Source organism: Neurospora hispaniola (assembly GCF_033458365.1).
Source record: "Neurospora hispaniola strain FGSC 10403 chromosome Unknown B0T23scaffold_2, whole genome shotgun sequence".
Lineage (NCBI taxonomy): Eukaryota > Fungi > Ascomycota > Sordariomycetes > Sordariales > Sordariaceae > Neurospora > Neurospora hispaniola.
In genome coordinates this window covers 5,364,630-5,385,941 of record NW_026944407.1, presented here as the reverse complement: position 1 = coordinate 5,385,941, position 21,312 = coordinate 5,364,630, and the positions used below count along the sequence as shown (strand labels likewise).

Below are 21,312 nucleotides of genomic sequence, written 5' to 3'. Positions count from 1 at the left end.
TTCGGAACCGACCTTTTGTGCTTCGCTTTCGTGAGCCTGCCGTGACCAGACTCCGGGTCCCGTCGTTCCTTCCAGTCGCGCCTTCCGTTTTCTGCGCCTGCAACATGTGAAGCCGGCCCCCAGCGGCGCCAGTCACCGCCCAGGTAGGTCCCTTCACTGCCTTGGGTCCCATTCACTTCCCTACCTTACTTTTGCAAGACTGGACACCCCGCATTTTTCAACTGGGCACTTGAAGCCAGGCAGCCTGGTATCGCTACGTTGTCTGGTGTCTCTCCTTCTTCACACCACCAACTGCCCTACATCCTCTTCTGAGCACGAAGACAAACACATGGTTGCAACACCCACCAGCGCATAGAGGATTCTAACCGAATAGTGGAGAGGTATGGCAATTCTCACCTGCCTTCCGGGGCTTGAAGTTGCCGTCGAGGTCGACGGCCATCGTGCGCACGAATACGAGGCCGATCCAGATGAGGTTAAGTCGCGCGCCAAAAAAATCAGATATTATTCATTCCAGCAAACACCGGACCACAAAGTTCCCTACGTGTTGAAATACATCGAGGCCAAACCAGGCAAGCCTTTTGCCTTCATCCTTGACGCGACAAACTTCCACGACTTCAAGAAGACAGAGCCGAAAATATATTGGGTTTGTTCCATGGATGGCTTCAGTTCCAGGCACAAGCCAATGTCAGTTGGTACTGAAGACAAGAGGTCCTTTTGTCAAACTGGTGGCCGAGCCACCGGCTGGAAACGACACACTTTTCACTTCGGCAGCCTTGATGTTCGTAAGTACCTACCTCTACATTGTGTGGTCATACGGGTTTATTACCTATATGCAACTGTCGTATAAGGTTCGCCGGGCTAATCTTCCTCCAATCTTATATAGGGGAAGGACATAGAGGGGACGCTACTCAGGCGAAGGATGCCAAGCACTACGGCACACTTATTGTCAACCTTTATCTCAAGGTCGACACAGGCCGCGTTGCATTTATTCGGGACAAATACAGTCCTAAGCCCATCCTCTCTGTTGGTGAGAAGGACTTGAAGGGCAAAGCCGTTGACAGCAAGGTCAAGTAAGAGGACCCATGGTTTCAAATAGCTGAGAGCGTCTAGCTTACCAAAGCCTATTTAGTTTCGTGTCTGAACCCATAGATTACCCTGGTCAAGTAGCCACTTCAAGAAATGTCGATCCCCATAACCGACCCATCGCCGTCTTCGAATTCCGTTACCGCACCATGGGTAAGTCTCATGCCCATCGCTCTATGTCGTCAAAATAGCCGCTTACACTGTACAATACCGTAGAGGGTCTTTTGCAGGAAGGCATTGTATCTCGCCCGGTCGTTAAGTCCAAGGAGGTTGTCGACGTCGAAGAAAAATTCCAGGTAGGCATTCGCACCATAACCTGCAGCTCTACTGTTCTGTGCAGAAAGACAGACGGTGAGTTAACCGTTCTTTTACCCACAGCCGCGCATCAAATCCGAAAACGAGGAACGCAGAGGTGTCAAGAGAGAACGACCCATGGACCCTACCTCCTCTCCCCTTTGCTACAAGCTGCGCCGCCTGAAAAACGGACAGGTCGAGATTGATCTGACGGACGACTGATGTCTGAAGGGAGCACACGGACGTCAACTGGTACGTGAAGGAATCCGGCCGTGTAAGGCACTGGGAACGTCTCAACGCTCAAAGATGTAGAACAGCATGGAAGTGTCTTTGAATCACAGGCAAGTATGCCGAAATATGGTTGCAAATACCTCTAGGTAACCTCTCTTTTACAAAGCAATCAGTCGAGATAGCACAGTGTGTTTAGCAAAATGAAAAATGAATGTCAACAAGATCACTGCCAGTGTCCTGCGGTCTTTCCATCTTTTGTGTGAGGAAAAATGACAGTCTTCTAGTTTGCACTACCTACACCTGCCTCAATGGCTCGGTACCTACCTACTTAGATAGAGGTAGGCAGGTGGCAACCTACATGTAAGTAACACAAAGAAAGAGACTGAGAGCCAACATTATACAATCCAATGCTGGTTTGTTTGTTAGCTTGGTACACTAGGTAGGTAGGTACTTCTGGTGGTGCATACTAGACGAAATCAATCCCGAATAGTCCCAAAGCTTACCTATGAGGATAGATTAAAATGGGTGAGTAGGTACGAATTATAAAGGCATTAACAGGAATTGATATAATATATCGAATATCAGGAATGGCGTTTCCAAGGTAATAATACGCGCTACTTAGCTATAAAGACGTATAGGAAAGTTGACACGAGGTCTCGAGATAATGAACAAATCAGTACTGGACTGTAGTAGTGTATGGTTTTCTTTTTTTTTTTTTTTTTTTTTTTTTTTTTTTTTTTTTTTAGAAATCATTTTCGCTAGAGGTGCGCTTGAGCTTTCTCCGTTTTAATACATGTATCCGGTCTTTCTTCGTGAATCTCAAAATCAGGGCACTGCAAGCTTTCCTTGTCCTTCAGGTAAACCCAACTAAAAATCAAGCAAGTCGCAGATTCCGTTTTCCAAAAAGCACATGTAACACGCGGCTCAACTCCCCAAGCCTGCATCCTGCATGTAACCTGTATTCCCACCAGTGATCAAATCAAACATACACCAGCCCTCGTTGTTATATCCCAGGGGCATTTCCTCCTCAAAGTGGCAGACTCAGTTGGAGGCAGCAGTGCTCTCAATAGAGCCCAAGCTACTTCCTCTACCTCTAGTTGCCATCAAAAGATCCGCGCTTCCATTCATGTTCCCGTTACCCTCAGTTGTATTCATCTGCGATTGTTCCCAGCGCATGCATGCTCGCTGCCTCTTCCCCCACCCTCCCTTCGCCTGCAGTCCATCTCTCCGATTCAACCGCTATTCTGCCATCAATGATGACAAGTAAAAGGAAGAAGCCAGCAAAAGAACTTGCTGGCCCCTTCCGCGACACCATCAAAGAACTTGTTGGCCCCTTCCGCGACACCATCCCAGAAGCCTTCCGTCGCATGTGACACATTCACATTCATGTTGCCCATCTCGTTGGTGTCAATGTTGTCGGTGTTGTCGGTGTTGTCGGTGTCGTTACTCCTCTTTGCATGGGGTTCCAGGTCCTGGTCAAGGGTCGGTGCAGAGGAGGCAGAGGCAGAGGTAGACAAGGTGCTGCGGGCCTGGATAGGGTCCATTCCGTCTTGGTTCTCGCGAATTCGATTGCCGTGCGTCAGGGTGGACGGCTCGCGGGTTCCGACGAGGGTTGTTTTCCCCAAAAACGGAAAATCTCGTAGGGCCCGAGTGATGGGGGGACCGTTCGTAGGGTTGGACGGCTTTCTGGGTCCATAGAGAGTGTTAAACATGTCCGAGGGACTGACTCTTCTTGTTCGTTCGGCGGCGTTCCAGTCGCGAACGTGAACACTAGGCTTGTCCTGAGCATCGTCAGTAGCCAGAACGGTAAAGGTAGTCTCAATAACAGGGGTAGTAGAGGTGTCAACAGTCGCCTGAGCGTCAACAGCACCCTGAGCACGAGCAGTAGAGACAAGATCAACAACAGAAATAACCTCAACAGTAGATGATGAGGTTGGGGTAGCCTGAGCCTGCACATCACCAGCCGGAGTGGTCCTCGCAGCCTCAACCGGGGTCTCAGCAGCTTTGAATGCCTCCTCCATCACAGGCGATATCGTAGCCACTGCCCCTGTTCCCTTCACCTCCTCCGGCTGCCCAGTCACCCAAGGAACCACGAATCCCATGATTTGCGCAACAGCACCCCAAGTAGGCCAAGTGGGCGGCTTCGCTTTTGTAAACTGCGCCGACCTGTCTAGTGGGTTGGTATGCACACCCGGGGCCCACTGAAGGCCGCCAGGGTCACCGTCCGCAGCATCGTGCTCGTGATAAGTGGCGGGGGTATGCGAGGCCCCGACGCCGAAGGGGTAGGGGTTGGCGACATGGACCGTCACAACAGGTGCTTGGGGTGCTTGGACGGTGCTTGTGAGAAAGCTGGTTTTTGTTGGAAAGACGGTCACCATGGCAGTAGCAGTATGTTTCACTACTTCGGTCACGACAGATGTGTCTTCCTTGGACTTGACAGTTACCGTGTCCGGTTTCGCGGACTGGGTTGAGACAACCGTGACAAACTGCGTGGTCGGCTCGAGTTTGGAGGACTCCTTGGGTTGCACGACGACAACATCGGGCGTGGCCGACTCCTTGGGTTGCACGACGATGATACCAGGGTCGGCGGACTTGGTTGTTGACGATGTGGTGGAGGTGGACGAGGACGTGCTGGTGGTGTTGCCACGATGCATGGTTAAGAGATTCGTGATAACGCTGGGAGCATCTTGGCTGGTGGTCGACGAGATAGACGAACTGGGGTCGGCCTGAGCGTTGATCGTTGAGATGACTGTGATCATCTCACCGTCATGCCCAGTAAAGGAAGTCGAGGATGTGCGAAATGTTCTCGATGCACTCGTGCTGAAAACCACCGTCGGATGGACAGTCACGGGGCCGGGCTCGGGCTGGCTGCTGCTCGTGGGCTCTCCAACACCATTGTGTTCGCTGCTCGCAAATGTAATAGGGGAAGGCTCATCGTGGGTCATTCCACCGTTGGCATTGTTTTGTGCACCACGTTGACTGCTGCTTGGGCTCGATGGGGTCGGAACTGTACTTACCGATGGCGTGGGTGCGCTCGTAGTCTCTGAGGCAGGGGAAGCTGGAACGGTGAGGACAGCAACAGACTCTTGGGCGATTTCTTCAACCACGGTCGACAGAGTCAAAATAGGCACCACCGTGGTAGAGTTCTTGGCGTTGATATAGGTGATAGTTGTTACTTTGAGAGTAACCGACTTGTCTCCATCAACCAAGATATTTGCAATTGAGGGGGACGACGTGGGAGGCGGGTCCGTTTCGTAACTCCCGAATGCCGTTGGCACCATGGCCAACAAGAAGCATGACAAAACGAAGAAGAGAGACATCATCATGTCGGTTTCTAAATATCCGCAGGTGGTCAAGGTAGTTGTTGACAATGAACGTTTTTCGATAGACTCTCGAGGTTGATGTATTTGTACTTGGGTTGTGGAACATGGAACGAAGGGAAAGAAGAAAGACAGGACCAGTCCAAAGGCAGGAATATATACCATTTTCTCCAACAAGCTAGAGTGTTCATTTCGGAAAAAAAAAAAAGAAAATAAAAGAGCCATGCCGGAAGTCCGATTACCAAGACTCACAGGGCCGGACTTGAAAAAATGAACAGCGACATGCATATAATGTATGCATCGAATAAAACTCTTCTCAGGCAGCGGAGGCTGCGACAAGACCAAGTTCAGCTTGCATAGGTAGCCCGCATCTTATTAACTGCAAGTTGCCATTTATTTGCAAATGTCATTGACAGCTGCGTGAACCTGACCGGCGGTCCCGGTATGATCGGAGCTGTGGGTCCGGCAGTCCGCCGAAGAAACATCATAAGGAACTCTCCAGGTCAGCGCCCCGCCTCCTTTCCATCGGCCAGCGCAAACCTCTACCCATTTCCTCAAAATCTCTTCCTCACCTGCCCCCTATTCCCCTCTCTCCATACCCACCCCACGCCCTTACTTTCGCACCACCTTCTCACCTCCTCCGTGCCTGCCTCGCATCCTTCCCACCCAACTCTATCCAGTCCCTTTCCGGCCGTATTCAACCACGCTGTCAGCTCTTCCAGAATGATAGGGTCGTACATGAGGATCTTCTCATGCCAAGAGGGCTCGGAAGGGTTGGTAGTGCGGGGAGCGGTGGTGATGGCTTCGGTTATGTGTTTGAAGAGATCAGCTTCCGAGGGCGTGCGGGAGGTCATGTCCAGGAGGGACTCCTCGCACTCTGTTATGAGGGACATTTCTGCTGCCGGATCGTGTTTGTGATCTTGGTGGTGCTTTTCGGGGGTGGAGAAGAGGTGGGATGTAGAGGAGGAGGCATCGGGTGAGGAGACGGGCGGGGAGCAGGCGAATGGATCGGAATCGGAGATGTCGATATCAGAGTCGGGGATCTCGAGGATGGGTGAGCGGGGGCGAATCGGAGATAACGAGGTGCGGCGTTGGGGCTTGGGGGTTGATGCGGAGAGAACAGGTAATGGTGCAGTTGTTGTTGATGTGGGTGCTGCTTTTGGTGGGTTTTCCGTGGTGGAGGTGCGCGGAGCAGACGCAGACGTAGCTACGGCTTTCTTCCTTGGTCTTTTCGTAGTGGACGCAGCCATTTTTATTCCTGCTCTTGCTTCTTGCATATGTGCGCCTTGGACTGTTTGGCCTCTCCCTCGGTCGGGAGATACCGCAACAGAATTGTTGGATCGGTGAGCGGGCTCCAAACTCCCTGTCCCTTCCTGCAACGTATTGTCACCTAGCCCTGTGCTTTTGCCTGTAGCTGCCCCCGTCTTACTTTCCCAGCACTGTTCGAGAAGACGAATCATGGCTGCGCGCTTCTTGATCGGCTTAAATCCGTAGGAGGCGATCTCCCGGCTTAGTTGGGCGTCAGTAAAGACCTCGTACTTTGGGCGGGGCGAAGGGTCCCTTTTTTTCTGCTGCTGCTGCTGCTGCTGCTGCTGCTGCTGCTGGGTTTGCTGCTGTTTCCGCTGCTGCGTCTTGGAAGGACTGGTCTTCTGGGACTGCTCAAGGAGCTGGTAATGTTCTTGATTACTTGGTGGCGGTTCGTAGTCGTCGAAGTCGTAATCGAGGTCGAGCACAGCGCTTACTCGTGGAGGTGTGGTCGGTCTCGGAGGTGTTTCCGTTTGAGGACTCCGTAGTCGAGAAGAAAGACTATCTCGGGATGGCGAACGTGCTCGTTGAGGTGTCCTTTCTCGTGGCGGGGCAACAGGATTTGGCGGTGGAGGCTTCGTAGTACGGCGAACTGACTCTTTTCCCTTTATTGAAAGTGTACTGATCAGGGTTTCGGGTCCTGTAATCGTGAGTCGTTCGGTGGCAACGGGATCGGATGAAAATATTTCGATTGCTCTTTCCGCCTCACGCTCGACTTGTTTTCGAGGACTTGCCTCCCGTTCAGGCACATCAACAGCCGGTTTGTCAGCTTGCTGTACCACATCTTCCGGTACCTCCACGGCTTCAGTCAGATCAAAGATCTCCAAGTCCAGCAGATCGCCGTCCTCGTCCCTAGCCCCAACCTTCCAAAGCTTGTTGTTCCCCGTCTTGCGCCTGCTAGCAATATTGCTGAACTTGACCGGGCTGGACATGAAAGGATCGCTATCCTGCGCGTTGCCCGCCGTCTTCATCGACTCGTGCAAAGCACGAAGGAGGTCGGTGTCTTCCGTCACAAGCTGGCTGGAAGTGCCAAAGACAAAATTCTGACCAGAGACCTGCCTGAGTGCGCTATGGGGAGATAGCAACAGCTGTTTTCGAGGCTCGGGCTTCTTCTTGGAGACCCGGGCCTTTCCTGGCTTCTTGGAAACGGCCTTTGTCTTGGCGCCACCTGGTTTGATAGCAGCATCCTCGTTCTCCACGTTAATGTAGCCCAGGAGAGTGTCTTGTTTGGGTGCCACAGTCGATATGGAATCGTCAACTGGGTCTTGTATTCTATAGGCGGCCGTTGCGAGGTCGGTGATTGTGCGTGGCTTCTTCTTGGGGGCTTTGGGCTTGGTCGGGGACGTCTCTGGACTTGTGGGTTTGTCTGTGGCAGTGTTCGTAGTCGTAGTCGTAGCGACCATCTCGATCAGTTTTCTCTTCCCAAGTACATTACCTTTAGTGCCTTCACTCGGCTGAATAGTCTCTGGTTCACAGCCGTATGTATCCAAGAGCTTTCCAAACGCCACTGGTGGTTCGGTATGGGCAGTCGTAGAAGACGGTAACTCCTTGACCACAGACGAGTTGCCCGCAGCTGGTGGTGGTCTGTCATCTGGCGGTGGCGTCCAATCTAGTCTTCTTCTTGCTGCCGGTTCTAGGTCGACTGGCTCGTCTATGCTTTGCACGGGTATGGGTCTCGGAGGCTTCGACGCAGCGGGATCTTTCGAGGGTTCCTCTGGGACAGGAGGATCGGCCGTAGAAGCATGAGCAGAAGCGGCAAAATGCTTGCTCACCGTCTCAGCTTTCTTCCTCGAAGCCCGTGGTTTTGCCGCTGGTTTCGTGGCCTTGGACTTGGGTAAGGCAGGCTGTCCATCGACGTCCTTTTGCTTGGGCGGCCTCCCCCTTCTTGCTGGTGGTTTAGGTGGTGCATTTTCGTCGACGGCGGCTGTTGTCTCGTCCTTCTTTTTCCTCGGTTTCCTGGGTTTCTTTCCTGGCTTCTCCTCAGACATGGCCGTCCTTGTTGTTGGTGACACTTCAACCGCTACTGTCGACACTGATGTTGCTATCGTCGGAGTCTCTTTTGTTGGCCGAGATGACGAGTTTTTTGAGGGCTTTTCTTCCTCCATGACCTGCGACAAGTGCCAAATGCTAGCAGCGCTTGTGAAGGTTCCAAGCCCAACTGCATCGCGGGGAATGGGTGTGGCATTGCTACCGGGTCGCAGCGCTGGTTTCTTGGATGCTGCCTTTGCGACTAGGACGCTGATGTCTGGGAACTCGGGCGACGACGAGATGATGTCTATCGTGTCATTGTGCGCCATTCGAACTGGTGATGCGACTGGATGGGAAGAGTACCAAGTCTCCTCCTCCATCGATATCCAATGTGCAGAGTACTAGGTAAGGTAGAGGTACCGGGCCTAAGAGAAGCAAGTGCGCAAATGTGACTTCAGTCAGTGGTGGACGCTGGGCCAACTTGGCGACTCGATGCGCCGCGCGCGGAAATCAAAGCTGGAAGGCGACGAGGATGGGAACCTCTACGGCTTCCACTTTGCAGGGACCACGATCACGACTACAGCGCGCTATCAGCTGACAGTGCAGGTGTTGTTGTTAGTGCAGGTACAAAGTACTTGGGAAGGCAGCATCTAGACCACAGCCACACCTGAGGACGCGCACTAGCCACAAAATCCATCCAAAAGCGTCCGTGCGCGCCACTGGGCAGCCCACATTTGGGGCTTGCACACCAAACTGCGATTTTGTTGTCGAAATTCAAGTTGGAAATTCTGCGCTTGTTGCCCGCTCCTCGTCACCAGACCACACACCCCCAACCGCAGTCTCAGCACCCCCAAAGACAGCCAAAATGGAGAACGATCGCGGCGAAATTGTCGACCTGTATGCCGTCCCCATGCTGATTTTTTTCATTCTTCCCGTGAGGTGAAATGCTAACGACGGGAATTCTCGTCTAGTTACGTCCCCCGCAAGTGCTCTGCGACGGGCCGCATCATCAAGTCCAAGGACCACGGTTCTTGCCAGATCACCATCGCCAAGGTCGACGAGAACGGCCGTGCCATCCAGGGCGAGAACATCATCTACGCTCTCTCCGGCTTCGTTCGCGCCATGGGCGAGTCTGACGACTCCCTCAACCGCCTTGCCCAGCGCGATGGTCTCCTCAAGGCCGTCTGGAACCCCCAGCGCTAAATGTCTGGAGTGTTTTTGAACGAATGAGGCAATGGTACGGAGATTCGAAATCCGAAATCGACAATCTCGACCGAAGAGCAGTTTTGCTGATATGATACCCAACAATTCAGACAATATCCGACATGATCGATCTGGACACAAGAACGACCTGTAGGAAAAAAGCAGGCAACGACTTGGGACGAACAACTACTGGCAGCGGGACCACGACATTGGGTTGGGAACTCTGGGATTTGCGGAAATGCATCTTTGATTGACAAAGGCTCAATGGCGTCAGAAGGATATTGTTTCTCATTCGGAAAAAAATACACTGGCATTGATGATCTGAACGAGTTCCGTCCGCATACCGTCTGTCTACAGATTTCTCACCAACACCGAACATCTTACATCCGATTTCATGACACCGAACCCAATCGACCGTGACATTGAGCAAAACATACACACACATCCCCCGGCTAGACAAGTCTCCCCGGGTTACAATACTCGAGGCTGGGGATTCTGGAGCTACCTCGATAGCTTCCATGCCGCAAATTGAAATTGAGGCTTTGAAAGGCTGTGACGAGCGAGTGATTCGTCATGGTACAGATACGAGTCTTACATGCTGTCATGATCATTCGCTTTGTGATTCCACAGTTTGGAGGTCCAGTTCTCATGGATGTGGTTTGACTCTCCCATTAGGGCTGTTACACATGTCTTTTGGTTTTGTTTTTGTGACTTGTGCTGATATGTCGAGAAGGGAACGACTCCAGTCCGTTTGCAGGGCAGACGGTTTCAAAAAGGCAAGTTCCGTCAAGTTGTCTCTCTCTCTCCATGCTTACTGTTTTCGTTCGTCCCATAATTGCCATGGAAACCCGCATGTCATCGGATGTCCCTGCATTTTGGAGATCCGCTGGAGATGCGCTAACAAAGCAACTGGAACGGAGTGGGCGATCCGTCTCGATTCAATTACACCATGACGTATCGCAGAGATCGAGCGATCCGATTGCACAAACACAACCTCGCATCATCGCTTTGCAATCACACTCACGCGCATGATGAAAGTGCCTAGTAGTTCTCCTGTGGCGGCTGTCGCAATGGTGAAGCCAGAATGATTTCTCTTTCCTCTCTCCTTTTTTTCACACAACTTCCATGTTTCGCACCATCCGCACCTTGACACCAGAGACAAGCGTCTTCCCGCCGACCTCTCTTCACTTCAAGCTCAAGACCACCATGGCTCCCAGCAAGCGCAAGGCCTCAGCGCCGCCTCAGACCTCACACGTCAATGGCAACCCTTCAGCCAACAAGAAGCGCAAAACCACCACCGATGCTCCTCCCACCAACCCCAACACGTCCTCGGACCCCCTCCGTGCACCACACCCCTTTTACAAGGACTCCGAAACCCACGGCATTGTCCTTCGCAAGTTCTACCCGCATGAAATGTCCAACGCGCGGGCCCAAGCCTACAACGACAATGAACTGCCCCGGCCTATCGAAACCCTCTATGCCGCACTAGCTGAGACTGCCGCCCTGCGCAAGTCTTTACCAGTCCGCCAAGCGGTAGTCCACTGGTTCAAGATGGATCTCCGACTGCACGACAATCGCTCCCTCTGGCTAGCCAGTCAGAAAGCTAAGGAGGCCGGGGTGCCCTTGATCTGTCTCTACGTGTTGAGTCCGGAGGATCTAGAAGCGCATCTGAGGGCTCCCATAAGGGTGGACTTTATGCTGAGGACCTTGGAAGTCTTGATGACGGACTTGGAGGATTTGGGGATTCCGCTGTGGGTGGAGACGGTGGAGAAACGCAAAGAGGTACCAAACAGGATAAAAGAACTTATGAAGAGCTGGGGAGCTAGTCATTTGTTTTGTGCAATGGAGTATGAGGTTGATGAGTTGAGGAGGGAGGCGAAGCTGGTCAAGTTACTGGCGGAAGGGGAGAAGGGTGAGAAGATGGCAGCGGACGTGGTTCACGATACCTGCGTTGTTATGCCAGGAGCACTGCAAAGTGGAAGCGGAGGGCAATACGCCGTATACAGCCCATGGTTTCGAGCGTGGATCAAGCACGTGGAAGAAAACCCGGAGTGTTTGGAGATCTACGAAAAGCCTGGGCCAAACCCTCCCGGCACAAAGGAGAAGCACGAAAACCTTTTCGCTTGCTCTATTCCTGAGGCTCCAGAGGGCAAAAGACTGCGAGATGACGAAAAAGCTCGGTACCACTCTATATGGCCAGCAGGCGAGCACGAAGCGTTCAAAAGGCTGGAGAAGTTCTGCGACGAGGCTATCGGCAAGTATGCAGAGAGGAGAAATATCCCGGCCATGCAGGGGACGAGCAACCTTTCAGTGCACTTTGCTTCGGGGACATTGAGCGCCAGGACGGCGATACGCACGGCGAGGGACAGGAACAATACCAAGAAGCTGAATGGCGGGAACGAGGGGATTCAGAGGTGGATTTCTGAAGTGGCATGGAGAGATTTTTATAAGCATGTTTTGGTTCACTGGCCATATGTCTGGTACGTTTTCAACCTTCCTGTCACCAAGTAGGTTTTCAACTCGCCCTAACACCGTCCATCGCAGCATGAACAAACCTTTCAAACCCACCTACTCCAACATCGAGTGGTCCTACAACGTCGACCACTTCCACGCCTGGACTCAGGGACGCACCGGCTTCCCCATCATCGATGCCGCCATGCGTCAAGTCCTCGCCACGGGCTACATGCACAACCGCCTGCGCATGATCGTCGCCTCCTTCCTCGCCAAAGACCTGCTAGTAGACTGGCGCATGGGCGAGCGCTACTTCATGGAGCACCTGATTGATGGGGACTTTGCCTCCAACAATGGGGGGTGGGGGTTCGCTGCTTCTGTGGGCGTGGACCCGCAGCCGTACTTCAGGGTGTTTAACCCGCTGCTGCAGAGCGAGAAGTTTGATCCTGATGGCGATTATATCAGGAAGTGGGTGGAGGAGTTGAGGGACCTTCCCGATTTGAAGGGCGGCAAAGGTGGGGAGATCCATGATCCTTATGGACGCGGAAGTGAGAAGGTCAAGAGGAAGTTGGAGGAGAAGGGGTATCCGAGGCCGATTGTGGAGCATTCGGGTGCAAGGGACAGGGCGTTGGATGCTTACAAGAGAGGGCTGGCGAGGGATTTGTGAAAGGGGATAGTGTTGTTCTTGGGGACCTAGGGTTGGGTAGTTGTTTACGATCCTGGCTATGGCTTTTTATGTGTGAAAAAAAAAAGTACGACGAGCTTCTACATCCAACCACGGCATGGTGATATACGACTGCATCCCGTCTTGAAGTGCACACACGCACCTATAGTAAACATCCGCATTTGGGAAGTGATTGAAAGATGACTTTATGACCGAATCGAAGCCTACCTATCTGTTGTTTTGCAGAGTTGCAAATAATGATGCGGTGATGCCGCTGGCGGTGGATACGGACATCCGGGGATAACGGCGTCCCCACCCCGGAGAGGGGCCGGGAACCGGGCCCCGGTGCGCTAAAGAGGCGCTGTGGGACCACTATTTTCAGGGCCATTTGTCTTGGCTGACGGATGCGGGGAACCTGGAACCGATCAAGTAAACACCAGGCAAACCCCAACGGACGAACCGAGGTTGAACGGGATTCCGGCATTCGTAACCCTTCGCAACAAGTCCGGGGAAAGCCATTTTTTCGAAAGAGACACGTGGATTCGCTTTTTATCAGCCTTATCTCTTCACATCTCGAAACAAAGGGAGAAACAAAAACATGAGTTCGGCTCGTTTCCGCTTCACAACTCGAAGTGGCATCTACAGCAACGTCTTCAACTTCAACTTGTCAACATCCACTCTCCGATCCCAGACACGCACGCTGAGCTGTCTTTCCCGAATCCCACGACACCCACTCCGCAAGACCCTGCCTGCATCCCGATCCCGCCACACATCCCGATACAACCCTCCAACACCAACAAGACCCTTCACCACCACCATGCCCCCGGCATCAAAACCCGAAATCCCACCCTTATCCAAACCCTCTTCTTCCTCAGGGGCAGACAAAAGCCCCCTTCCCATCCGCCCTTCGTCTTCCGTCATCCTACTCTCTCCCATCAATCAAGTCCTACTACTCCACCGCGTTGCCAAATCCACCTCTTTTGCTTCTGCTCACGTCTTCCCTGGCGGAAATCTATCCGAGTTTCACGAGGGTGAATATTACCCGTTGCCAGCGAAAGATGGGGAGTTGCATAGGGACAGTGAGGCGTACAGGTTAGCGGCGGTGAGGGAGACATTTGAGGAGAGTGGGATTCTGTTGGCTCGACGGAAAGATGGTGGTGGTGGTGGTGGTGAGGGAAACAAAATGTTGGAGTTGAGCGAGGAGGAGCTGGAAGAGGGTCGGAGGGAGGTATTTGGGGATCGGGTAAAGTTTACGGCTTGGTTAGAGGGGAAAGGTGGGGTGGCTGATGTTGGTGAGTCCCGTCTTTATTTTCTATCTTCCACTCTTTGGTCCTTGGTCATGACGGAAAGAAGAAAAAGGGGGAAAGAGGAAACAAGGAGCTAACAAGAAATACCTACATAGACAACCTCCTCCCCTTCACCCGCTGGATCACGCCCCAAAACCAACGCAAACGGTTCACCACGCAAATGTACCTATACATGCTTCCCCTGAACACCACCACCGCCGAATCGCAGACTACAACGGTAGTCCAAACCCCTACCCACGATGGCGGCGTAGAACACACCGCCGCACTATTTGATTCTCCTTCCACCTGGCTGGCCAAGGCCTCAGCAGGCGAAATTATCCTTTACCCACCGCAGTTCTACCTCTTGACCCTTATCAGCCGGTTCCTGCCCAAACAATCTTCCGACTACGACGAGCAGCGCGAAAGGCTTGTTTCCTTCCTGCGCCGGGTACCGACGAGTTCAGTGAAGCATCCGACCTCTGACATCCCGTGGGCGGAGAAGGTTATGAGTCCCGAGGTGGTGAGCTTTGCTAAACAGGGGAGCTATGGCAACGGACGGGTGATTCTGGGACTGGCAAAACCGGGACGGGAGTTGATGGACAGTGGGCGAGGAGGAGACGTGGAGAGGGTGGTATTAGTCGATTTCAGGAAGGAAGAGGTGGAAGAGGTGAAGGAAGAACAGACAGAGGGAGGGGAGATGGTGAAGAAGGTGATTAAGACGGCGGTGAGGGTGCCGAGGGAATTGGAGGTGATGGAGAGGACGGAGGCTATGGCTATGGCTGCTGCTCCTGAGAAGAAGGGGAAAGGGAGCAAGCTATAGTTTAGTGGGCTAGTTTGTTGGGTTGTACTAATGGATTACAAGTAGGGGGATAGGCACTCCTCGACGGTCATGATGCAATCGATGCTGTCCGCTTCCTCCTTCAGTTCCATGGCCCGTTTTCTTACTTCCCTCCCCTCCTCCTCGTCCATGATTTTCCCAACAGCTTCTGCTAACTCCTTCACATACTCCTTGTCGTCTCTCCACGACTTGTTCAGTTTAATCCCATGTCCACGCCACTGCACCCGCACAACGTTCTCCTTCTTGTCCTGTTCTTCTCCCGCGACAACCATCGGCACCCCGTGACCAATGCCGTGCATCACCGCACCGTAGCCGGCGTTGCTCACGAAGACGTCGGCGTGGGGGAGGATGGCGTCGTAGGCGAGGTAGTCGACCACCTTTGCGTTGGCGGGCACTACCACGTCCTTTGGTAGTGTTCGGCCGCGGTGTCCCAAGATGGCCACCACCAGGGTGTCTTCTTCTCGTCCACCCAAAGCTTGAATGGTTGGAAGGATAAGATGCCTCGGGTCAATCTCCACGGTTCCCTGCGCTACCACGACCACTTTCTTTCCTTCCTTCTCCCTCGCCAGCTTGACCTCATCCACCAAGGCTTGCTTTGCTTCCTCAAGAACACGAACCGACTTGGGCACCGCACCTACAAACCGCCAATTCGCCGGCCACCCCTCTTCCGTCTTGTAAAACCAACTCTCAACACCAATCTGACAAACGTGATCATACCCGACAAAACACTCCCCGCTAAGCAATGCCCAGCTTTCGCGACCCTTTTCCCTTTCGCGTGTCTCCATGGCTTTGGCAAAGTCCTTGCCGCCTGCTTGTTCCACTTTCTCCACCAGCAACTCTTTTAGACCCCTTGTTTCCATCTCCCAGTCCCTCCATATCTTGGCGACCCGTTCTCGGTAAGCAGGAGTAGTATCAAACTCTATCGGTTCAGAGACCAATGGTGGGATGTGCGCAGACCGGAGGGCAGGGATCATGACGCTTAGAGCAATGGAGCCGATTGGCTTGGGAATGGAAGGAGGGAGGGGGGCCCCGTGGAAGAGAGGGAGGAGGAAGTTGGACGTTGCTTCTGCTACTACTACCACTCGAGCAGAAGAAGGGGGGAAAAGCTGGTGGATGTGGGTCAAGGCGGCACAGAGGGAGCGGTGCCGAGCCGGAATGGGGGAGATGAAAAACTCGCGGAAGTCGCTGAAGACGCGGTCGCGCCAGGTTGGTTCAGAAGTAGTACCTTGGACCACTGCATCTTTTTCGGTGATGGCCCCCTCCCCCTTGGGGGCGAAGTACGTCAAGTCGTTGAAGTCTGCGTCGTCGAGAAAGGGGAGAAATTGGACTCCGGTGGCGGATATGGTGGCCTTGTGGGCAGTAGGGCCAAGGTAGAAGACGGGCCAGCCGCGAGCATGGAGGGCGGAAGCTATGCGGAGGGTGGGAGTTATGTGGCCAGTTGCTGGGATGCTGGTGAAGAGGAGGATGGGTTTATCACCATGGTTGACCTTCTGATGGGAGCCCATCTTGGGTGATGATGTTGATGCTGATGAAGTCGATGATGGTCAGAATAATATTGGTATGGTTCAACACAATGCGCTGGGTTATATTGTCTCCATGAACAGACGTGTCCGAATGTGTTGGCAGCCCCCCTGCCAATCAAGCTGTTGATCGTGGAGACAAGATGGTGGAATCCGTCGACAAGCTCATCTCTAGGCTTTGAGAGTGAGTAAAGCGTGGTGAAAGGTGAGTGAGTGAAGACCCGGTGCCGGGATATGGTCAACACACCGAGGTGACTCTTCTTGGCTCACCGAGCTCACCTTTCTTCACATGACAGTTTCTGGAAGAAGAACAAGCGCTGAGGGTGCATTGAGCACTCGGTAATTGTGGGGGCAAATAAAACATTGCAACATGCTGCGGGCTGAAGTCATACGACGTTAGCGAGATAGAGAGTCGCAACCTGGTAGGGAGTTGCCGTTCGAGTTGGAGGTCGACGGAGGAGAAGTCGCTTGGATAGAGGTACCTACTTATTGTGTCCATGCCCCGCGTGGTCTACAGAATTCGTCCCCAACCCGTTTCCCATCCTCCAAAATATTCTGGACTCGAAACACAAAACAATGGCGGGGTCAAGTTGAGTGATGACGGGACGGGAAGGAGGACCTTTTGACAACTCCACCCCATGCTCCTTCCTCACAGGGCTCACCAGTGTCCGGGATGTGTCCTCTTCTGGAAGTTGCCCGAACCATGGCGGCGATCCAGGCACCGGCAGCGACGGCTCAGAGGACGGGCGGGACGGACTGGACTCTTCCGCACTCTCCACTTTTCCCGCTGATGACTCCACTTGATCCTGTGTTTGACCAATGAAAGCTCCTGTACGCTTCCGCGGCATGGAGCCACTCTCCTAAATACACTACAATCACGGCAGGATCTCTTTACTCACCCGACGCCTTCCTTGCACTGCACTGCACTTGCCAACTTCCACCTCTGCTTCGTGCTGTTTCGACTCAGACTTTTTCTTTGGCGGAAAGAGAGACGGAATGAGGAGCGACGGTGTCTCGTGGAATTGACATCTTTTTCTCAGACATGATGAGAATTTTACGGCCACACAAACTCGGTCGGGAATGAGTGTCATGTCTGTTGTTCTTTTCCCTTGTGGTCGCCTCAGACATGGGGTCAAGCTGCGAATCTCGAGTAGAGGTAGGGTACCTATGGGATTCCAGATACTCAAACAAGATTCAGCCACCAAAGGATCAAATCTCCAATGCCTTAATCATCACTAACTACACAGGCGTGAAATCCCTTCACCGGTGAAAGCTGTCCTGGACTACCGGTTCTATCGGGAAGCCTTCCCACTGCGTCTCGCCTGAACTTTTCTAGACAGAAACGGTTACATTGACACCCGCTTACCCGCCCTGGGGCCCCGGACATGCTTCCCCGGCACTGGCTTTAACTTCCGCTGTAACACTCTCCCGCTTTCTACCTACCTGCCTCGTTGGGTACTGGCTTCCGAGCCATCCCCACAGGACCCCTTTCCCATCAAGTACTTCTACTGCCCACGATGCTAGTCTTCAAACCTTCGACATCTTTACGGACGACAGAGAGACAGTGTCGAGGTCGGGTTATCAGACTTGGACCTTGATCTACAACAGCGTGAAACGATCCACATACGATGAACAGTACGGCGAATAACACTACGGCACCATCAGAATTATGCGACCCGTATTATATATGGCCGCCGGCAAGTGAACGAGCCCATGATTCCCTGAGGCCAAACATCTACGCTTCAACCGTGATTTGCTGGCTTATAGCCGCTCTTTTTGTTGGGTTGCGGCTATACACGAGGAGCGTCATCATTCGAGTGTTGGGACCCACGGATTGGAGTATCTTGGCTGCTTTAGTGTTTTCGTTGGCTACAAGTGTTGGGACTATAGAGCGTGAGTACCTCTACCTACATATCCAAACATGTTCATGGATAGCAGATGGGAATACTAAAACTGAGCAGAGGCTATCAACGGTTCCGGCCTTCACGTCTGGGACATTGACTGTTCAGATGCAGCAGCGGGGATTGCTTGGTACAGGGTACGTTTTTAAGAAAGACATGGACGCAGTCACTAACATACATCTCACCACAGGCCTCCTGGTACTCTCTCGTCTTCTACACCCTTTGTCTCTACTTCTCCAAAGCTTCCATCTTGCTACTTTACATCCACCTCTTCAACTTTCGCTGGGCCCGACTCGGTGGCCAAATCCTCCTGTCCATCGTCACCATCAGCCACGTCTATATGCTCGCCGTGTGCTTCGTGGCCACTATTCCCTTGAATTCCTACTGGGACTCCACCATTCAGAGACAATGGACTGCGCCCCAGTCAATGTGGTGGTCCAGCACAGGTCTGCACATGGCGACAGACTTTTTAATTTTCTTGCTGCCGTTGCCTGTGGTGTGGTCAGTCATGTTGCCCAAGAGGCAAAAGATTGCGCTTTCCGTGGTCTTTGGATTTGGTTTTGTGTAAGTCTTCCTCCCTTTGCCGCTGCCCCCTCCTGCTCCCCCGATTGACTCTGGTAACAAACAGGATCTGCTTCATCTCTATCCTCCGCCTCCTCAAGCTCCTCAAAGTCCAAACTACCCGTAACCATCCGACCGATTGGGCCTACAACGCCGCCGAGCTCACTTACCTTACGGCACTCGAGTGTAACGGCGCCATTGTCTGTGCCTGCGTCATGACGTTGAGGCCCTTCATCGTCAAGTACTTCCCCAAACTCCTTGCCTCCCATTCCCGCTACCCCATTGGAAGCAACGGGCAAGGCGGAAGACTGAGCGATAGTATCACTCCGCCAACCATTGGATCGAAGCCGTTCAAGCCTCCGGTATCACCGGCAGAGGCGGTTTACATGCGACGGGAGAGGACGAATGCTTGGATGGATGGTGGTTATGTAGAGCTGGATAATACGTGGGAGGGGTTCGAAGGAGCAGCGGTGAATGATGTGGAGATGAAGGAAGGGGTTGGGAATAAGAAGGAAAAGAACGGGGAGAAGGAGCATTTGGGGGTAAGGAGATGGAATAGTCTGAGGACACTCCACCACCACCACGATCAGAAAGGGGGTAGAAGTACTGGAGAAGAAGATGGGATCCAAGTGAGGAGATCGGTGGATGTTACGGTGCAGGTTGCGCAGTCACGGGAGCATGAGAATGAGGATGGGAGTGGAAATGAGAACAGAGACAGAGCAAGTGAGGTGTGTAAAAAGGGGACTGCGTTATGATCTCGTAATGATGGGAAAGATGATACCAGGCTACGGAATAAGGGCGTTGAGTGTTCATGAGCGATGGTACCAAAACAGTTCGACTACAGTTCAATTAGGTCTGATAACGTTTTGGTTTTGGCTTGGAGCATTAACGTTTGACTGCAAGGACATCTCAAAAGGGAATTTAAGTGCTTGGTTGTACTGTGTATACTGCTATTTGTGTGGTGGGGACATTTCTGAAGGTCTAATACTCTGGGATGCATTCTGTCTAGGTACCTACAGGATGCGCCAACTTTTTTTTTTTTTTTTTTTTTTTTTTTTGTTACGCTACGAGCTGGGAAAAGACCATGTACTAGCAACCCCAAGCCACTTTGGAACCACCACCTTTGGTTCTGCAGGCGAAGCTGCCTTTCTCAACCGCACTGTTACCGCCGTCGTAGGCTTTGGTGCCGGATAGACATGGACGGATGGCCGAATTTGAGGAGGACGAACAGCTGCGGGTACATATTTGAGTTCGCTCTCATTTATGGAAGGTAGATCGTGGATGGTGAGGTACTCGAGATCTTCATCCAAGCTGTTAATGAACCTAGATGCCGATGGCTGACGCACACTCGGCCTTAGGGCAGTTGTCGACCTTGGTGCCGGCGCAGGACACTTGATCAAATCTCTGAGACCTCTACCAATCGGGACTACCGATCTGTTGTTGCTGGTCCGTCTCCTCTTGATGTCCCGGCTGTTCTCAAACTCGGCCTCATCCGAATCGTAGCAGAAGCGAGCAGAAGAACCGCCGGCTTGGTAGTCCGGGACACCAGGGAGGTCACTTTCGTCGTCTGTTTCAGACCAAGTTCTCTTTTTGCTAGATGTAGCATATTTGCGGCTGCCCGATGTACCATTATATACTGGGTAGCGAATATTTCCATCGGAGAGGCAGGATGCAGTCGACCTGTCCGAGTCAGAGGAAGAGTCGTAATCGCAGAGAGTCATTTTGATGATGTTTACTGGTGTTTCAAAATTAATTACTCCAAGTTAACGCAATGGGTCTGTTGATCAACGCAGATCTTATTGATGAGGAAATCGTAACGCCCTTATCTTATTCTCTGATCGAACTACGGAGGGGCGCTGTTCAGTCTTGTCCTTGGTGTAAAGCAGCTGTGTTCCTTATAAGAGACGGAACAAGTCGCATTGAATCTGATAAAGCCATTGTTCAGCCGGTCCATTGTTTATGTCTCATTGCAATGGTCAACGGAGATCAAGCAACCAAGGAGCGGAATGGATGCCGACAACCCGGGGACAAAGAAGGTTCGTACACCGAAACCTCCAGTCGAAGCCACTCGGGCCTATCGGGATCTCTCCGCCGGTCAAGACGCCCGTGGGTTTCGTTGCTTCCAGTCTGATGTGGTCTAATGGATCTTTTCGGGGACAGTTTACATGATTATCTCCCTATATCTTGATGATGTGAATGAGGAGTGTTCGAGTGATGTCGAGCCGAAAGATGGTTTCAGGGTCCAGCGGGTTACGTCAGCAAGCGTGGTGGAGTAAGTGATGAATTCTTAACAACACATGCCCCGTATTTGCCCGTAATCTGATAGACAATTAACTGATTGCAGTCCTGTGACCACCTCGCGCAATGACATCACCTCTCTCAGCACCAGATAGAGGTACGCAGGAGCACATTCGAGACTTCTCCCCCTTGACAGGAACAGATGAACAGTTCTCTTCCATACAGACGTCCATCGACTCTTTTCGATTCCAGTCCGTCGAATCAGACACGCCTTATCCAAGTCATACGGCCGGACCCAATACCTATCATACCGATCTTTAGGTATCAAAAACAAATTGCAACAAAACAGAAGACCTCGAGAAGCAAACAGGAAGCTCCAACGGGAGCCCAGACCTCCAAGGAGCAGCACATCCTACCTACCTATCTTGACAACAACCACAACAAGTACC

General features: G+C 52.5%; 9 protein-coding genes across 9 annotated transcripts; 5 read left to right on the top strand and 4 right to left on the bottom strand.

Annotated features, from left to right (window-relative positions):
• The first annotated feature begins 58 nt into the window (after positions 1 to 58).
• B0T23DRAFT_100944 (uncharacterized protein) lies at positions 59 to 1,831 on the top strand. Its single transcript, XM_062831691.1, has 5 exons — positions 59 to 782; positions 884 to 1,070; positions 1,130 to 1,236; positions 1,300 to 1,379; positions 1,462 to 1,831. Exons 1-5 carry the CDS (start codon positions 383 to 385, stop codon positions 1,597 to 1,599), a joined length of 912 nt encoding a protein of 303 aa, XP_062696347.1. The 5' UTR covers positions 59 to 382; the 3' UTR covers positions 1,600 to 1,831.
• A 1,027-nt stretch (positions 1,832 to 2,858) lies between these two features.
• Positions 2,859 to 4,931, bottom strand: B0T23DRAFT_354757 (uncharacterized protein; the record flags this gene model as incomplete). The annotated part of the gene is made up of 2 exons (XM_062836139.1): positions 2,859 to 3,557; positions 4,500 to 4,931. 2 exons carry the CDS (start codon positions 4,929 to 4,931, stop codon positions 2,859 to 2,861), a joined length of 1,131 nt encoding a protein of 376 aa, XP_062696346.1.
• Positions 4,932 to 5,482: 551 nt separating this feature from the next.
• On the bottom strand, positions 5,483 to 8,530 carry B0T23DRAFT_309695 (structure-specific endonuclease subunit slx4; the record flags this gene model as incomplete). The annotated part of the gene is made up of 1 exon (XM_062834540.1): positions 5,483 to 8,530. The coding sequence occupies one exon, from the start codon at positions 8,528 to 8,530 to the stop codon at positions 5,483 to 5,485; it is 3,048 nt and encodes a 1,015-aa protein (XP_062696345.1).
• A 536-nt stretch (positions 8,531 to 9,066) lies between these two features.
• On the top strand, positions 9,067 to 9,404 carry B0T23DRAFT_427130 (40S ribosomal protein S21; the record flags this gene model as incomplete). Its single annotated transcript, XM_062840042.1, has 2 exons — positions 9,067 to 9,098; positions 9,173 to 9,404. The coding sequence occupies 2 exons, from the start codon at positions 9,067 to 9,069 to the stop codon at positions 9,402 to 9,404; spliced, it is 264 nt and encodes an 87-aa protein (XP_062696344.1).
• A 1,125-nt stretch (positions 9,405 to 10,529) lies between these two features.
• Positions 10,530 to 12,522, top strand: B0T23DRAFT_403127 (deoxyribodipyrimidine photolyase; the record flags this gene model as incomplete). The annotated part of the gene is made up of 2 exons (XM_062838746.1): positions 10,530 to 11,884; positions 11,949 to 12,522. 2 exons carry the CDS (start codon positions 10,530 to 10,532, stop codon positions 12,520 to 12,522), a joined length of 1,929 nt encoding a protein of 642 aa, XP_062696343.1.
• An 814-nt stretch (positions 12,523 to 13,336) lies between these two features.
• Positions 13,337 to 14,625, top strand: B0T23DRAFT_311661 (uncharacterized protein; the record flags this gene model as incomplete). The annotated part of the gene is made up of 2 exons (XM_062834649.1): positions 13,337 to 13,811; positions 13,922 to 14,625. 2 exons carry the CDS (start codon positions 13,337 to 13,339, stop codon positions 14,623 to 14,625), a joined length of 1,179 nt encoding a protein of 392 aa, XP_062696342.1.
• A 17-nt stretch (positions 14,626 to 14,642) lies between these two features.
• On the bottom strand, positions 14,643 to 16,274 carry B0T23DRAFT_100884 (UDP-Glycosyltransferase/glycogen phosphorylase). Its single transcript, XM_062831690.1, has one exon. The coding sequence runs from the start codon at positions 16,146 to 16,148 to the stop codon at positions 14,661 to 14,663; it is 1,488 nt and encodes a 495-aa protein (XP_062696341.1). The 5' UTR covers positions 16,149 to 16,274; the 3' UTR covers positions 14,643 to 14,660.
• A 1,397-nt stretch (positions 16,275 to 17,671) lies between these two features.
• B0T23DRAFT_100879 (uncharacterized protein) lies at positions 17,672 to 19,635 on the top strand. The gene is made up of 4 exons (XM_062831689.1): positions 17,672 to 18,056; positions 18,125 to 18,201; positions 18,255 to 18,628; positions 18,693 to 19,635. The coding sequence occupies exons 1-4, from the start codon at positions 17,792 to 17,794 to the stop codon at positions 19,378 to 19,380; spliced, it is 1,404 nt and encodes a 467-aa protein (XP_062696340.1). The 5' UTR covers positions 17,672 to 17,791; the 3' UTR covers positions 19,381 to 19,635.
• Positions 19,636 to 19,689: 54 nt separating this feature from the next.
• Positions 19,690 to 20,446, bottom strand: B0T23DRAFT_439331 (uncharacterized protein; the record flags this gene model as incomplete). The annotated part of the gene is made up of 1 exon (XM_062840683.1): positions 19,690 to 20,446. Exon 1 carries the CDS (start codon positions 20,344 to 20,346, stop codon positions 19,690 to 19,692), a length of 657 nt encoding a protein of 218 aa, XP_062696339.1. The 5' UTR covers positions 20,347 to 20,446.
• Between the last annotated feature and the right edge of the window lie 866 nt (positions 20,447 to 21,312).